The sequence below is a fragment of the Macrosteles quadrilineatus genome, unplaced genomic scaffold, assembly GCF_028750875.1.
Source record: "Macrosteles quadrilineatus isolate MER2022 unplaced genomic scaffold, UCM_ALF_1.0 Scaffold_5__1_contigs__length_97177068, whole genome shotgun sequence".
NCBI lineage: Eukaryota > Metazoa > Arthropoda > Insecta > Hemiptera > Cicadellidae > Macrosteles > Macrosteles quadrilineatus.
This window is the reverse complement of record NW_026542598.1, coordinates 35,924,600-35,942,930: the sequence shown is the minus strand read 5'-3', so window position 1 is coordinate 35,942,930 and position 18,331 is coordinate 35,924,600. Positions and strand designations below refer to the sequence as shown.

Sequence of the window (18,331 nt, the reverse complement as noted above, 5' to 3'; positions counted from 1 at the left end):
TATTCATTTTGTGTTTTGGACAATCCAACTGCACACAAGAAATTACAACCAACTTTAGTTACATGTTAAGTATTTGATCAAAGTTAAAATACCTATACTTTATGCCAACTTGACAATCTAAAGGCATTTCAATTTTGCAAGTGATTTTTGTATACCCTACTTTAACTCCAAAAGCAAGAAATGTACATCAGCTTGAACTAACACACATTTTTAAACGTCATGACTTTAATTTATGATTATAGAATTATTGAGAAGGCTTGACACAAGCCATTCCGGTTGTATAAATAGTAAACTTTATCACTGACTGATCCTTTAATACCAACATTTACCATTGACTTTGTCAATGAATTTGCATAATGAAACTAAATGCTCTTGACACTTCAGAAGATGCTCTACAGTTAGTAATATTTTACCTCTTATAAAATTAAAGGACTAAGAAAAGACATTTAAATTGGTTTATCATAAGAAACACATTTTAATACAAAATTACAGTAAATTGTACGAACACAAATGTTTACACGGGCAATGGAATTACTTCTTAAAAATAACAGATTTCAATTAATGTTGTGTCAACTGTAAATGAAATTAATGAAAATTAATTACTGAGCAGAAACAATAAACAACATTTTTTAAAGGAAAAGTATCAACATTCTTAAAATCTAGATTATTGAATAGAAGGTTGGTAGTTTCAGCGGCGTTCTTGTCCACCACGACCGCCCCCACCACTGCCGCCCTGCCAGTTGGGTCGACCCTGCCCTCTCTGTGATGGGCCTCCCCTTCCTCTACCTCGAGCTGCCTGTGCACGCAGAATGGCTGACTTGCCACGTCCTACAACAATCACAACATTAGCACCGGTTTATATAGTTGACTTTAGGAGACTGCAATGGACATTCCATCCATTTGGAACTGATGTTGCCATTTTATAAAATTCAGGACTGAGGATAGTTTATTGAATGAACTATTGAATTCAATATAACTTGACATTTACTAAGTTGAATGAGCTTCTTGCTGAGAGAGCTACCCCCATCTAAAACTATAAAAAATTATGTGATGGTTTATGTGACTAACCCCATTGACACAGTTTTTTTTTTAATTATATTCTCTATTTAGCTAATTAATTTTTCTGAGTTATGCCTTTTTACGTCTTTCATCGTGTATTTCAACACAAAACGTCCATATTCAACCAAAACAAAAGCTAAAAAAATAACTGTGTCCTCCTCTTCCATAGGCTACTAATTTTAAAAGAAGCAAAACAGACACTGTGCAATCCCTATTAAACTCATAAAATGAGGCGAAAAAATGTATCAATCAAAGTTGAAATATTGTTGCCGATTCTATTTTTCCCGTAAACACCTGAAAAAAATCAGTTAGCCACACACTTCCAATCCCAAACTGGTAAAATCTCTCTACAGTAAAAACTATTTTGCAGCTAACTGCAACAGAGAACTTGAAAAAATCGGCTACAACCACATTTGGCATATTTGTATGAAATATAAAAATTAAAATTTGTAATATTGGCTTATTTTAACACTTGTTAAATTATTGACTATCTTTAACTCACCAGCTCCAGAGCTGGAAGCTTTATTCCCTGCTCTTTTAAACATAGGAGCATTTTTTAACATGTCAGGAAGTATCAGGTATCGAATTTTTGACCCTCTTATGTAAACATTCTCAACAGTTGCGGTTTTTCCATCACGATACGTAACACTGAGGCCTGTCATCTGACAGTTCATGTTGTCTTCTGCTTCAACTAGCTTGCCTCGGTAAATTTCACCCGTCATGGTTTCACATGTAATTACATGTCCCTCTGCTTCATGTAGGACTTTGATGGGTACTCCGATAGACATGTTGTGTCTTTGCTACAGTCAAGCCTGCAATCAATAGAGATCAAATATTATTTTAAATTTAAGGGTTTCTTTTAAAATATTTCAACAGGGAAGAAACTGTAGATTAACCTAATAAGGATCTTCAACCATGAACACACTTCTGGACGATTCACAAGTCCCCGTGACTGCATAGAAGAGGATTCATGATTCACATAAAATGAAAGGATACAGTAGACTAAGTTAACATTTTTACTGTGATAGTTTATGAGCATTTTAAAATCATTTACAAGATTAATAAAAACGGAATAAATAAATAATTTAGGTTAGTGAATACTGTAAGCATAGGTTATAAACGGAATATATAAAAATCAGTTACATTCCACCTAAAAATTTAAGTAAAATCTTTTCTACCTTCTTATTAATATTCTTACTTAGTTCAATATTATAATTAGTTTTGGGCTAAAATAATAGGGCTCAAGGCAACATCTAAAATAATGATTTATTTAAGTCCGGCCTAATTTACTGGGTGCTGTCATAGACAAAAAGAATTAAATATATACTGGTACCGTCAGTGGTACTGCGGTTACCATAGGTTCTGGCGCACACCGCTGGGAGCACCATATAGTTACGGCATACACGCTACATAACTACAAGGCGCTCCCAGCGGTGTGACCAGAACCTATGGTAACCGTAGCACGGCTGACAGTCCTTTATAGTCAGTCCTATATTTAATCCTTTTTTGTCTATGGTGCTGTGTACAGGCATTGACTATTGGATACCGGTACTGAAGTAGACATCCCATAGTTATATGAGCCAGTCTCGCAATGAATAAGGGTCTTAAAATTCCACTTTCTACCTTATTTATTGTTGCTGACCAAGTTGATGGGTTAACAGTTCAAGTTGATAAGGTTAACAGTTGTTGCTATAGGTCTAGCTCACCATAAGTCATTATACATTAGATTGACTTTGTTAAAAATTTTGTATATTCAACAGAAATTTAGTGATTTAGATCAGCGCAATCTATCGATGGCTCACAAGAACTACGACGATTTTGATTTAGAAAACTGGTGACAACTTTTGAATGGGAATGGGATGTCTTGTAGGCCTATTTAGTTATACAGTAGTCAAAGGTACAAGTTACCAAAAGAGTAAATCACTAAAAAATTTCAGTGGTAATAAACTCTGTGCTTTTAAACACTATTATACATTTCAGATCTTTAAGTTAATTTTATTAAGTACAATTTAATAAAAGGTCGATAGATAGTAACAAGACTAGGTTTAGGGTTTATACTTAAGCTAGGCAAGAAATGTGAAATGATAATGGCAAGCTTCAAGTGGAAACCAAAACTTAAGTGAAAGGCCAGGCAGAGCGGGACTTAAGGGGAAAGGCTTGCGGCAATGGGTCGAAGTTATAATCTAAAGCTTAGGCTACATTATAGATGTCAGTTGTCGCTATATAAATAGCATAGACATATATAGTAGGTTCGCTAGGTCAAAAGGGATGCAAAAAGGGTAATCTTGCTCGAAAAAGGTGCAAGATGTGCTATGCTAATGGCCACAAGTACACAAGAACCGGTACTTACGTATTAAACGGAGGCCACATTTTGTCAGCGCGCTGCGGCGGTTATGTTAGGTTGGGTTATCATAATAGAAAGTATAACTCGTCTGGTATCGATTCATAACGAAGCGAGGAAAGTCCTACACACATAATATTTACGATAACCCAACCTAACATAACCGCCGCAGCGCGCTGACAAAATGTGGCCTCCGTTTAATACGTAAGTACCCAAGAACCAAGTAAATTTGTGCTCAGTGTCCTGGGGAACCAGCTTTGTGTCCGACAGGCGTTTATGACACCACACACCATAAAGAAAACATGGACAAGGGTGGGTGGAGGGTTGTATAAACTATGAACATTTACATGTACTTTTATTTCATTAACTCTTGTGCAGTAATATAAGATACTTGACACTTTTCACAATTCCAGTTCCTGAGGATTGCCGTGGCTTCGTTTGTCAACGCTGATGGCTCGAATTTGACGTCATATCCGGTACCATCTGATGCAGGGAATTTTTGCTGATACCATATTTCGACAACATTTAGGCCTAGTTAACCCTAGCAGTGGCCAACAATCGTAGTATGCTAGTATGGGCCGACATTTTTTTAAACGGTGGAAACACCGCTTATAATCAACTCTGATTGATCAATAGGCTATATGTAACATGCGAAAGATCACATTCTGAATTTCATTTTATTATATAAACAAACCCTGTAGCAGTTAATATAACAATGTCACGACGATTAGAAATCAAATGAATTTTAGGCGCGGCACGATTTTTGCAGCTGACACTTGGGAACTGTCAAAACACAACTTGTTCGGCATCACCCTGCTCGGGTAATTTTCGTCTTGGGATGTTGCATTGTAACGAAACTTTGGTTTTAATTTAATTTCTTCCTAAAATTCTTGATTATAGCTTCATTACAATTAATTTTGATAAATAGGTTTTATGATTGGAAATAATATACTTCAAATTCTTCACCATCATTCTTTAATTTAAATTGCTTTTGGTTACCAACAATCATGTGCCCTAAAAACAAACAAATTTAATAGATTTAAAATATAGTCAAAGTTTAAACATTGTTCTTTTAACCGATCTACTAGATGAACTAAATGTTTTAACTTTGACTATATTTTAAATCTATTAAATTTGTTTGTTTTTAGGGCACATGATTGTTGGTAACCAAAAGCAATTTAAATTAAAGAATGATGGTGAAGAATTTGAAGTATATTATTTCCAATCATAAAACCTATTTATCAAAATTAATTGTAATGAAGCTATAATCAAGAATTTTAGGAAGAAATTAAATTAAAACCAAAGTTTTGTTACAACATTTTTTTTTTTTCTAAGTCTACGTATACTGAAATGGCAAGAATCATTTCTGTCAAGGAACTACTACTACACTACATACTAGAGATCGAGTATTTATTTACACTTATTTCTCCTTTTCTTTTGTGTCCTTAGAAGTATTTTCTTTCTTATCACTTTCCGGAGATGTTGTCTTTTTGGGTGAGTTGGAGGTCTTCAGAAGGGCGTCTAGATACACACTAGGCAATCTCAATTGACCTTTCTCTTCTTCGGACGGGTAAGGGTGGGTGTTCATAACTGTTGAAATCAAGCTATTTAGATATGTTACTTCTGACTGTGGTGTGATGATTGTGAGGAGTTGATTTTGTAATACTGATGGACTGTCTGTGATGTTATGGGAGTTTGGTGTGATGTTGTTGTAGTCATTCAAAAATATCAGTCACAAAAAATAGGCGAGCCTTTATCAGTGTATGCAATGGAAATCAGGGAAAGTGCTAAGGTCTTAAACTTAGACAACAGTGAATCAGACCTAGTTGAGATAATCAAACTAGGTATAAACCAGGAAGATAGGGCTAGACTAGTATTCATGAGTGACCCTAAAATTTTTGAAGAAATAGATAAAATGTGTATTCATGTGCAAAATGTTAAATTTAGTGATTTTGAGAGAAAATCAGTAAATAGTAAGAGACATTTTGTAAACAATTTACAAGATCAAAGAAAATGTTATAACTGCAACAGAATAGGGCATATCGCTAAAAATTGTTTTCACGGTCAGAGAAGCAATTTTAACAACCAAGAGTCAAAAAACGTTATAGGAAGGGGGAGTGGATCTTTCCCTGCTTCCCCAAACCCAAGAATGTAAAAGTTAATAATAAGAAGAAGTTAGATGAAAAAAGTAAATTGAAGAAAGAATTTTTCAAGGTCAAGAGGAGATTAAATCATTTAAATTACAAAGCATGGCAAAAATGTAGTTTGAGGTGTCAATTACCAAAGTTAGAAGTCAAATTTAATTCTAAAGTAAAAGAAATTGTACTTATTGATACAGGTAGCTCAGTTAACATTATGAATGAAAGTATGTTTAACAAGTTAAAGGCTAGCAAATGTGTTAAAAGTTTTACAATTGACTCAAATAATAATAACAATTGTTACACAGCAACAAAAGAAGCAATAGACATTCTAGGAACTTGTACTATAAAAATAAAATTGTATAATTTTTCCTGGTATGTCAACTTTTTAATAGGCAAGAATGTAACTTGGAACATCATTCTAGGGGCAAGTTTGGGAATACTGGTATGGTAATTGATTTGAGTAACAGTTAGTGTTACTTTAAACACAAACCAAATGTTAAGTTGCCATTATTGAATTATGTAAATGTTTTTTGTAGCAACATAAATCAAAATATAATGGTAGGTTGTACAGAAGCTAAGGATGAAATTGCAAAAACTTGTACAAAATCACCCTAAAGTTTTCACTAATGAAATAGGTGAAGCACTGGACTTTGAGTACTCTATAAAGTTAAAAGATAAGGAACCGGTGAATTTAAGGCCTTATCCACTAAGTCCACCTAAGATGAAGATTATAAAAGATATCATTGATGATTTGTTAAGGCAGAACATTATCAGACCTAGTTTATCAAACTACAGTAGTCCTACTTTTACTGTAAGTAAGCCAAACAGTGATAAGCATAGAATGGTCATAAATTATTCAACGTTAAATTCCAAAATTGAGTGTGTAAACCATCCTATAGGGGATCTGCAAGAAAGCTATCACTATTTACAAGGTGCTGAGTATTTTACTGTTCTGGATTTATGTAACAGCTTTCATCAAATTAAGTTAAATGAAGAAAGTAAACATATTACTGCTGTAGGATTATTGTTACCAGCTGAGTTATGAAGTATGAATCATCTGCTATTTGGTTTGTTTACCTTATTTGTTTAGTTTTTGTAAATAAATAGTTTTTGGTTGAGTTTACTTAAAATGAGTTTTAATAATTAATTATTCTATATTGGCGACGAGAAAATGCCGAGGAAAACAGACCAGTCTCAGTATAGGAGTGTAATTGACTGTAGTAACATGTCTTGCATACAAGATAGAATGAGCAGATTTTCATTTAAAGAGTATAATAGTGAACAATTGTGGGAAGACTACATAGCTCGTTTTGAATTGACCTGCAGAGTTAAGGGACTGGGTGGTGCTAACACAGAAGAACAAGCGGCTCGGCGAGATCTTCTATTGGCAAATATCGGAGAGGAGCACCTCAGGGCACTGTCGGACCAGATGTATCCAAGGGCCTGGGAGGAGTGCACCTACGACGAAGTCAAAGAGGAAGCCAACCGGTTGTTCAAGCCTACAAGGACCCTTTTTGCAACAAGGTTTGAGTTCGAAAGAGCAATAAGAAAATATGGTGAGACATTTATTTTGTTTTATAACAGATTGAAGTCTTTAGCTAGAAGTTGTAAATATGGAGATAGCTTAGATGAACGAGTACGAGATAGGTTTGCAGTAGGAAGCAACTGTCCAGAATTTGAAGTCGAAGTCAGACAAAGATGGCCCGAGGGAGTTAATAACCGAGGTGAGCGTGTTAAGTCAACAGTAGTACTAGAGTTAGCTCAATCTATGGAACGAGCGAGAGAAGAAGTTTCCAAACATTCGTGTAAAAATGAGATTCTTAAAGTAAGTGACAGTAAGGAAAAGAGGAAACCAGAGGTACAGAAATCTACTGGCTTCAATAGGTGTTATAGATGTGGGTTTACACATGACCCTAGTGAAGATAGGTGTCCTGCGATTTCTGCTGTGTGCAAGAAATGTTCAAGGAGAGGCCACTTCGCAAGAATGTGCAAAAGTAAACATAATTTTTTCAAGAGAACAGATGGTAATTTGAGAAAAGTAGATGATTCTTGTGATCAAACTTACGATGATGAGTGTAGTTCTGATATTGATGTTAGCGGAACACAAATTAGGTCTGTCAAGAGTAAGGTTCCCAGAGCTACGATAGATGTAGAATTGAACGGGTATAATGTTAGAATGGAGTTTGATTCAGGAGCTCGGGTAAGTGCTATAAGTTTGTCTCTTTGGGATAAGATCAATTCAAGTGGCGAATCTCTAAAAAAGACGTCTGATGTAATCACTGGCTATGGGAAAAATAAGCTAGAAGTCATGGGTAAGGCTTTTGTGGACGTTACTTTACGTAATCGTACTAAGCGATTGCCAGTTATTGTATTACTAGAAGATGATGTTCCATTATTTGGGTTGCCGTGGAGTGTAGCTTTCAATCTTAGTTTGCCTAGGGAAGTAAGGGTTAGGCGTATTGATAATGGAAAGACAAATAGTAAAGAGACAGGCAAGAATGAAGAAAGTTGTAGAAAAGAGTTACAAAAAGAAGTTGTGACATTAACTCAGGAGTTTTCTGAACTCTTTCGTGATGAGCTAGGAACGATATCTGACTCTAATGAAGTTATACATCTAAAAAGTGGAACAAAACCTGTATCTTACGGGGCACGACGAGTTCCATTCCCCTTAAGGGAGGCAGTGGAGAGAGAATTACGGCGATTAGTACAGGAAGGAGTTTTGGAAGCAGTGGATCCTTCCGAAACACCGATAGAATGGAGTACCCCAACTGTCAACGTAGACAAGGGTGGAGGTAGAGTCAGAATCTGTGGCGATTTTCGTACAACCTTGAATCCAAACATCGTTCCGGAGAGACACCTCTTGCCGACCTTTGATGACTTGACTTCCAAATTAACTGATGGAAAGATATTTTCAGTGATAGATCTTCGAGACGCGTACTTGCAAATGAAAGTACACCCTGAGTCACAAAAGTATCTTACGATAGCAACTCATGTAGGCTACTTTCGCTACAAAAGGTTGCCTTTTGGTCTTTCCTCAAGTCCAGCAAAATTTCAAAGGTACATGGAAAGTTTACTAAAAGGACTTAATGTTGGAGTTCTACTTGATGATATAATCATTTCTAGTAAGGATACGACCACCCATATAACCACTCTTAGAGAAGTTTTGAGGCGACTAGAATCAAGTGGAATAAGAGCAAAACTGTCAAAATGTAAGTTCTTTCAGAAGTCTGTAAAGTATTTAGGTCATACAATAGATGGGAATGGTATTCATCCCTCCGAAGACAAAGTTGAAACCATAAGACACGCACCAAGGCCAAGAAACGTGAAAGAATTACGAGCTTTTCTAGGGGCACTAAATTTTTATGAAAGGTACATACCTAATCTTCATGCGATCGCTTCGAGCTTGCATAAGCTGACTGGTACGAAGACTAAATGGAAATGGACTGACACCGAACAAACTACGTTCGACAAGTTGAAGAATATCCTGTCATTAGAGAAGACATTAGTCCCATACGACATATCAAAGCCGATCATTGTTGAATGTGATGCTAGTGAACAAGGGGTGGGTTCAGTGCTGTTACATTTGATGCCGGATGGAACGGAAAGGCCAGTCATGTACGCCTCGAGGACACTTACGGAAGCAGAAAAAAGGTATGCTACAGTTGACAAGGAAGCACTGGCGTTAGTTTTTGCCGTGAAGAAGTTTAGACAATACCTCAGTGGAAGACATTTCAAGGTGAGGACGGACCACAAGCCACTTGAAAGAATATTTGGAATGCATCGAGATCTTACCAAAGTAGTAAACAACCGCTTGGTTCGTTGGGCTTTGTATCTAATGGAGTATGATTTTGAGATCCAGTACATCAAGGGACAGGATAATTGTGTGGCTGATTTTTTGTCTCGGTTTTCACTCAAGACACAAGAAGTATTAGATCCAGATGAGAGAGAGATTCGAGCATTGGTTCAGGAGAAAATTGACGTAGTTTATCAAAATCATGAACTTGTAAGAGAGTATAAGAAAGACCCAAATATGAAGAAACTTACAGACTACCTGGAGCATGGTTGGCCAAAAGATACAGAAAGCTTGCCATCATCTATGAAACCATATTGGAATAAGAGAGAAGAGCTGACATTAGAAAACGACATAATCATGCGATTAGGAAGAATTGTGGTGCCACAGATTTTGAGAGAAAATGTATTGAAAGAACTCCACAAAGGACATCCTGGAATAGAGGCCATGAGATCCCTATCAAGGTATTATGTTTGGTGGCCTAATCTGAATAAGGATGTTGAGGTTTATGTCCGTAGATGCCACCCTTGCCAGAGTAACCGATCATTTGACACAGAAGTGCCTCTATATCCTTGGAATGTTCCAAGTGATCCTTGGGAGAGAATTCATCTCGACTTCGCAGGTCCATTTGACAACCGATTCTGGTTAGTAGGAATCGATGCTTACTCAAAATGGGTTGAGATCGAAGTTATGGACCGTACGACAACTGCTGCTCTTGTAAATAGATTAAGGACTTGGTTTTCGAGGTATGGTATTCCTAAAAAAATTGTATCCGATAATGGCACCCCATTCACGTCCCATGAGTTTAAGACTTTTTGTAAGAACAATAACATATGTCATGTCACATCAGCGCCGTATCATCCAAAAACCAATGGTTTAGTGGAGAGGATTATCAGAACCTTCAAGAGTCGATATAGTGCTTGCAAACAAGAAGGTCTCAGTTCATCACTTGCACTTTTACAAGTGTTGCTTGCGTATCGAAACACCCCACAAAAGACCACAGGACAACCACCATCAGTCCTTTTCTATGGTAGAAGATTACCAACAGCTTTGGATAGGTGGAGGTGTAATAGCAGAGAGAGAATAGAAAATCAAGTGTGGCGACAGAAGTACTACCACGACTTAAAATCCAAACCAAAGGAGTTTTCTGCCAAACAAGAAGTGTGGGTTCAAAATGAAACAAAGAAGGGCTGGAGACCAGGAACAGTACAAGAAAGGACGGGAGAGCTGTCGTACACAGTAGTAGTTGGGGGAGATGTAAAGAGAAAACACGCTGACCAGCTGAGAGCAAGAGAAGGTGCAACTGATCCACCTCAATGGAAAATGCAAATGGAAACTGAAAATGATGATGTACATAGTTTCGGAAACTCAGCCTAAATTGGGTGGGGAGAAATGTAGGATTATTGTTACCAGCTGAGTTATGAAGTATGAATCATCTGCTATTTGGTTTGTTTACCTTATTTGTTTAGTTTTTGTAAATAAATAGTTTTTGGTTGAGTTTACTTAAAATGAGTTTTAATAATTAATTATTCTATAACTGCATTTCGCACGCCATTTGCACAGTATAAATTTAATAGAATACCTTATGGTTTGCATTGTGGTTCAGGCTTATTGAGTGCTTATTTCAATAAAATCTTTTATGACATCAAGTTTAAGTATGTAATGAATTTTGTTGATGATCTTATTGTTTATTCAAATTCTTTGGAGGAGCACATTACACATTTGAAAGAGGTAATCAATAGGCTAAGTAAATATAATCAACTGTGAATCCTGTGAACCCTACTAAAGTTAAGTTTGCTTGTAAAGAGGTTAGCTATTTAGGCCACAAAATTAGTAAGAATGCAATCAAAATTGATCCAGATAGAACAGTTGCAATAAGAGAGTTTAAAGCTCCAAAGTTTGTGTGGAGTAAAGAATGTAATGACAGTTTTGAAAAGCTTAAAGAATGTATAAGTACTCCTCCTGTATTGACAATACCTAATTTTGACAAACCCTTCATACTCATGTCTGATGCTAGTGAAATTAGTATGGGATCTGTACTTTTGCAAGAAGTTAACAATGAAAGAATGCCTATTGCCTATTATTCTAGAAAATTCACAGAAGCTGAAAGGTGTATGTCAGTATACGAAAAAGAAGCGTTGGCAGTAATTTTAAGCATTGAGAAATTTCATAGTTACTTAGAAATTCAACCTTTTCTGTTAATTATTGATAATAGTGTGCATTGTCTTGGGTGTTAGGGCATTTTAGAAAGTTAGGTAGGCTTGGAAGGTGGGTGAAAAGAATATTAAACCTCCCATTATAAGTACAACATGTGAAAGGTACTGATAATAAGGTAGCTGATTGCTTATCTAGAATGCATGAGTTGAGAGAAGAACAATTACAGTTAAATGGAATCTGTAAAACTAATAAAAAACAAAAGGTAAAATCTCAAAAGGTAAAAAAGGTGTATAATGAATGGTAAACAAGAAACTTGTAATTATGATTTTAGTAATGTGAATGTTATCAAACAGTTTCCTTTAGCCTACTAAAATTCAGGAACATCAGCAGAATGATAGTGGTGTTCTAAAAATAATTGAATCCTTAAACAATGGTGTAAATGGTTGTAAATATTATTTAAGTAAGGGTGTTTTAATGTATAAGAATCATGAAAGAGCAAAGCAAAAAATTTACTTACCAAAAATGTTGGTGGATATGGTTTTTAGCGAATTTCCCATATAGGGAATAAGCTAATACCGTAGTACTCACGGTAAGACCTCCCGGGACCGATTTTTTTTTCGTTTTGAGGTCCCTAGAGGCCAAAAACACCATCCGTTCAAATTAATAAATATATATATATATGTGTCCGTTAGCGCGATAACTCGAGCAAAAATGATCCGATTTTGATGAAATTTGGTACAAACGTGTAAACCTACGTTTATTCGAACGAGTTCGCGAACCAGCATGATCGGACCATGGGAACGGGGGTTTATGGGGGCTTTTATGGGGTAAAAATGGGTTTTTCCCATTTTTGACCAAAAAAACATAAAATTTTGCAATTTTTTTCTAAACTATTTTGTAGAGCTTAAAAAAACAAATTATTTAGTATATTGGAGCGTTATAATGCGCCTAATGGTTACAGAGAAAATTCTAAAAAATTGTAAATTTAAAATTCCCATGTTATTCTTATGGAGAATAAGTAAACTGTTGTAATTTCCTTGTTTATAAACATATTTTGCCCAAATTTTGAAAATGTTTTTACTTCTTACTAACTATTAACATTTTACATAAAAAACACTTTTTCCCTCCCTGTTGCAGCAAACCTAAGTAGGCCTATGTGTAAAACTGATTCTATTCTATCACATTTATTCCCTACTAGCTGGCCCGACAGACGTCGTCCTGTCCTATGCTTTTATGTCAAATGCTTGTTCATTTTCAAGATCCTGGTTGAAGTTCGTTCGCTACGCTCACTCACCTTTTGGTTGCAAATTAGCTGTTGTCATAAATTTAAAAAATATAATTGTGCTGCACCCTGTTGGTAAACTTATTAACTTTTAATGCTATTGAACATCACAGAATCAAATTGCTTAGTTAAACCAGCTGTTAATTTTCTTTAATTCCATTTAAATATGAGTACTCATAAGGTTAACATGGGAAACTCCAGAGCCACTGGGGCGGAGCCCTTTTGACGGATCTGCACCAAACTTTACACAAACCATAATTGAATAATGCTTAATAATGCCTGAAAGTTTCATTACAATCTGTCGAGCGGTTTCGGAGTCCATAAAGGACAAACATACAAACAAACATACATTGGATTTTATGTATATAGATAGATTTAAATTTTAAATAGGGAATAAATGTGATATTTTTAAGGAGACATTTTAGTGTAAATCCATTCTGGGAAATGGAAATTCGCTTAGTCTGCAGGTTTGCTGCGGCGGGGGTATTAATTATTTTCATGTAAGCATTCTAGGTGGACATCCAGGTATTAAACGAACACTAGACAAAGTTTGTGAAAGTTTTTACTGACCGGACTTACAATAAACTTAATCAAAGAAAGAGTAAGAAAATGTGAGATATGTACGATGGCAAAACCCGTACAAAGAAGATATGAAGGTGAGTTAATTGCTACACATGCTTCACAACCTATGGAAAAATTGTATATAGACATTTTTGGTCCATTGGTGAGGTCAAAAAAGGGCAATAACAATGTTCTTATTGCAGTTGATGATGTATCAAAGTATACATGGTTGATTCCACTAAAAGACAGTAAAGGTTCAAGTGTTGTAAATATGATCGACAATGTTATTTTTAAGAATTTTAGTAGCTGTAAGTATTTGGTGTCTGACAATGGTAGCCGTTCCAGATGTAATGAATTTAAGGATTTTTGTTTTAAATATGGAATAGCTCACCACAAATTAGTTCCATATAAGCCAAGTGGAAATAGGTCTGAGAGGTACTTAAGAAATTTGAAGAGTACAGTACATTAAAAGCCTATTACTATGAAAAACATAATGAGTGGGACAATGATTTAACTTTATTACAGCAGGGTTTTAATACAGCATACAATGAAAGTATTAAAACAAGTGCTTTTAAAGTTATGTTTAATCACCCACCAAACCATGCTTTGTCCAATTTATGGAACATAAATGAGTTGGTAAGTGAAAAACTGACACCTGATGAGATAAGAAGTAAGGTAAAGATTGCAATCAAAAATTTAAAGAAATCTGTAGAGATAAATAAAAATAGACAACGTTACTCTGATGATAGAGTTAAGCATCCAATTAAGGTTGGTATGAAAGTGTACTTAGAAAATTAGAAACTGTCTAAAAAGATAGATAAGTACCAAAACAAACTTGACCTTAGATTTATGGGACCATTTAAGATTTTGTACTTTGTTAATCCTGTGACTGTTTTAATACAGAGCATTTCAGATTTAGCAGTGGTGAAGAAAGTAAATATATCTCAGTTAAAACAGGGATACAAATAAAGTATTCACAAGGAAAGTGAGGTAAAACTGATAACTGAGTTTGGTAAGAAAAAAAGAGATATTGTATTATTTTATGTCTTAAAGGGTATGTGAGTGTACTTCTATTTTAATTGAAGATTTTTTTAAAGTGATGTTTAAAGCAAACTTCATTGCAAGAGTTAATTTTTTTTGTTTACCTTCGTAAAGACTTGTGAATTTACTTTTAATGCAAAGAAAATGTAAAAAGAAAAGGTAATACAAACTCACCAAAGGTAAAAAAAGGTAATCCATAGTTATCACAACCCTAAGTCTTCATACTACACTTGCACTTCACTACTTACGACAATCACTTCTACACTTACACTGACTTTGACACCTTTCTCACTTTTGACACTACATGGGCCCACATACTAAACTTACACATCCACTTGCAACTGAAGCTACTTGGACTACACAGAAAGACAAACTACTTCTACTCTGGCACTGACATTCCATGAAGTTTAGGACTGTGATAACAAAAATAACTGTTTGAACTTGTATTTTTTTAAATTCCAGTTTGATTGTTATCTTGGTTTTTGAGTATCTAGATATGCTTGTATTACCTGTTCTAAAAACATTGCAATGAGCAAGGATATCTTCTGTTCTAAAAAAATTTTGTATATTTTGGAAGGAGAATGTGTTATAAGATTGTTTGAAAAGAAAAAAAAATAAACGGTATCAGCATTCTGACACATACTTTCTCCCATAAGTTTGTCAACAACCTTTATCATGTGTAAGCGGTGAGAGTGAATATACGGAAATGGGATTTGTACAATTTTCTTCAGAATTTAAAGGACTATAACATACAACATTTTTATCAAAATGTTCGAGCCAATTTTAGGAAAATCTGATTTTCCGTTTTTTTATGTGGTTTTTTTATGGGAAAAGAACATAATTTACAATAACTTTTGAACCGTAATTTTTACAGAAATGGGATTTGTACCATTTTGTTCAGAATATAAAGGAATATAACATACTAAATTTTTATCAAAATCGTTCGGGCCATTTTTTGGAAAATCCTATTTTTCTGTTATTTTATGGGATTTTATGGGAAAATCCCCATTAAAAATAAAAATTTCTAAAAAATGAAAAAAAAACTATCAAAATTGTAAGGACCATAACATACTATGTTAAATCAAAACCGGATTTTTGTCCAAAATCCAATTTTTTGTTATTTTATGGGGTTTTTATGGGGAAATAACTTAGTTTAAATCAGTTCACAGATCTGGAATTGGGTATCATTGTCATTTAAACTGCATCCGATTCTTTGCTTCGCTTGAAAGTTGTGTCCTGATTTCAGAAGCAACAAAGCGACTGGGGCTAATCAAGTCACCTTGTATTTAAATGAGAAGATAAAAACTCAATTGATTTTATGTTTTAAATATTTAAAATATTTTATTTTTTGATTGTGTAGAAGAACTTTTGAATGTATAATTTATTTTTTGAGGGAGAGATTTGTACCAATTTTTAAATTGTAAAAAAAATTATTCTTTATTTTCAGTATAAAAACAAACAAATTGTGCTTTTTGATTAATAAAAATAAAAAATTTAAAAAAATAAAAATTAAAAAATTGTTTAACGAAACTTTGGTTTTAATTTAATTTCTTCCTAAAATTCTTGATTATACCTTCATTACAATTAATTTTGATAAATAGGTTTTATGATTGGAAATAATATACTTCTAATTCTTCACCTCTTTAATTTAAATTGCTTTTGGTTACCAACAATCATGTGCCCTAAAAACAAACAAATTTAATAGCTTTAAAATATAGTCAAAGTTTAAACATTGTTCTTTTAACCGATCTACTAGATGAACTAAATGTTTTAACTTTGACTATATTTTAAAGCTTTTAAATTTGTTTGTTTTTAGGGCACATGATTGTTGGTAACCAAAAGCAATTTAAATTAAAGAATGATGGTGAAGAATTTGAAGTATATTATTTCCAATCATAAAACCTATTTATCAAAATTAATTGTAATGAAGCTATAATGAAGAATTTTAGGAAGAAATTAAATTAAAACTAAAGTTTCGTTGCAGCATAAGGTAACGTTGGATAGCCATTGATATTTAGAACGAAATATTGATTGCACAACAGGTACGGATTTATGAAAACAGCTGTTTTAGAAATTTAAAAAAATGGCCAACCAGCGTAATAGGCTAAGTACGGAAAATACGAATTACATAGCCTACAGTGTAAGTTATTATTACTACCGGTAGTCATATAGGCCTAATATGTCATTTTGAAAAGGACGAAATGTAGTTTGTGATAGTGGCAGCCCAGCACTCGGGGTTATTTCTGTTTTCTCTCACTAAGACGACGAAAGTGCGTCACTACTGTCAAGGTCTCGTACACAAAGTGCCTTGTATTCGCCATTGCTTGTGTTGCCGGTGAGTTTCGCTCTCGTTTTATCCGCAATTTATTACAATATTCGTTATTATTTCGTATTGTTAGAGAAATGTGTGTGTGTGTATATACACACATCCACCCACACACATCTTTATGAATTTAACTGTGCACAAATATTTACTGAATTGTGTGAAATTGTATTTATAAAAGTCATATTTTTCTTGCGGTAGTATTTCACGGTTTTCCATTATTATGCCCCTAACACATAAAAACAAAAATTGTTACCCAACGTGTTATAAATTTTTATGTAGCCTAGGTAATTGAATACGCTTCAAGAACAAGATGATTATGTTTGTTTGAAGTAAAAACATTTGGTAAGTACTTACAAAAGTTTTATACTTAAATACTATACATTTTTTTCACAAACTCGCTAAAATACTAAAACATTAACTTATTTTATTTATAAATAAAAAAATATTTTTACCATAAACTTGATGACTTTTTGGGATTCCTTACTATATTAGCTTTACTTACAAACATGTAATACAGTAGAGTCCCACAAACTCGGCGTAATGACTGGAAGGGTGCCGAGTTTATGAAATGCCGGGTTATCGGGAACTACAGTTAAAAATAAGAACAATACAATTTTTAAGCTTTTTAACCGCCTTTTTCAATTAGATTTATATTACTAGTCAGTAGCCTATTAAGTCATAAGATATAGTATAAAAAATCCTTAGTACCAATTGCAAATGATTAGGCCTATACTTGAGCTGGCTTGTGTCCATGTTTAACTCGGACTCAAAAAATCACTAATTTTCTGAGCCAGGTGATGGCCGAGTTATCCAGACTGCCGGGTTATCCAATGCTGAGTTTGCGGGACTCTAGGCCTACTGTATATCATCTTACTAATATTATAAATCTGAAAGTTTGTGAGTTTGTGTGTATGTTTGTGTGTTGCTCAATCACGCATAAACTAATGGACGGATTGGGCTGAAATTTGGCATGATGATAGCTCACATTCCCTATTAACATTTAGGCATATTCTTATCTCAAAAATCCTTTCAGGCTCCGCCCCAGTGGGACTGTAGTTCCCCATGTTAACCTTACGAGTATTCATATTTAAAGGGAATTAAAGAATTTAGTCAGCTGTTTCAACTTTACAAGTTGGTTCTATAATATGCAATAGCATTAAAAAGTCATAAGGTTTCCCAACAGGGTGCAGCACTATTATTACTGTTCCTGATCATTGGGCTTTAAATAAATGATCCTGGCTAATGAAACAGCTGATCTTAGTCAGTAACAAAGCTACACAGATCATCTCACACCATTCTACACTCATCCTTCACTCATATTTGGGTTAAAATACGCACCTAAGTGGCGTCCCCATCTTAATGATTGATATATTGATATTATTTTGTTTGTGCATATTTGAACAAGCAGCAACAAAAAGCTGTGATACACAATGAGAACTGTTAAAGTAGGATTGTTTACAGTTAGGTTTGAGTTTTTAAATTAATGAATAATTTGTGATATTGTGCGAATGTTTGATAATTATTTTTTTGTATTGTTTAGGTGCAATGGTAGAACATTATGGCAATGGTAGATGCGTTATACTATATCATACCGTAAATTTATGAACCAAATTTTATCAAACTGTGTCCTCCC

At 34.4% G+C, this 18,331-nt stretch overlaps 3 protein-coding genes across 4 annotated transcripts in view; 2 read left to right on the top strand and 1 right to left on the bottom strand.

Annotated features, from left to right (window-relative positions):
* Positions 1-459: 459 nt before the first annotated feature.
* LOC128994893 (small nuclear ribonucleoprotein Sm D3-like) overlaps positions 460-18,331 on the bottom strand; it is a 19,973-nt gene continuing 2,101 nt past the window's right edge. The window contains exons 2-4 of one of the 2 annotated variants that reach the window (XM_054419720.1): positions 4,819-4,990; positions 1,562-1,871; positions 460-828 (exon numbers count right to left, since the gene is read on the bottom strand). In XM_054419720.1, coding sequence (XP_054275695.1) covers positions 689-828; positions 1,562-1,847 — 426 coding nt within the window. In that variant the 5' untranslated portion in view covers positions 1,848-1,871; positions 4,819-4,990 and the 3' untranslated portion in view covers positions 460-688. The remainder of the gene's footprint in view (positions 829-1,561; positions 1,872-4,818; positions 4,991-18,331) is intronic. The other variant, XM_054419721.1, reaches the window with a different exon arrangement.
* Positions 6,713-10,708, top strand: LOC128995519 (uncharacterized protein K02A2.6-like). Its single transcript, XM_054420538.1, has one exon. The coding sequence runs from the start codon at positions 6,713-6,715 to the stop codon at positions 10,706-10,708; it is 3,996 nt and encodes a 1,331-aa protein (XP_054276513.1).
* The window catches only part of LOC128994892 (GDP-Man:Man(3)GlcNAc(2)-PP-Dol alpha-1,2-mannosyltransferase-like), a 17,045-nt gene continuing 15,736 nt past the window's right edge, over positions 17,023-18,331 (top strand). The window contains exon 1 of the mRNA XM_054419719.1: positions 17,023-17,040. The gene's annotated coding sequence lies outside the window, so the exon portion shown is untranslated. The remainder of the gene's footprint in view (positions 17,041-18,331) is intronic.

Bases quoted from the DNA above. Each gene is read 5' to 3' on its own strand.
- LOC128995519 (XM_054420538.1), top strand. From the start codon at position 6,713: ATGCCGAGGAAAACAGACCAGTCTCAGTATAGGAGTGTAATTGACTGT.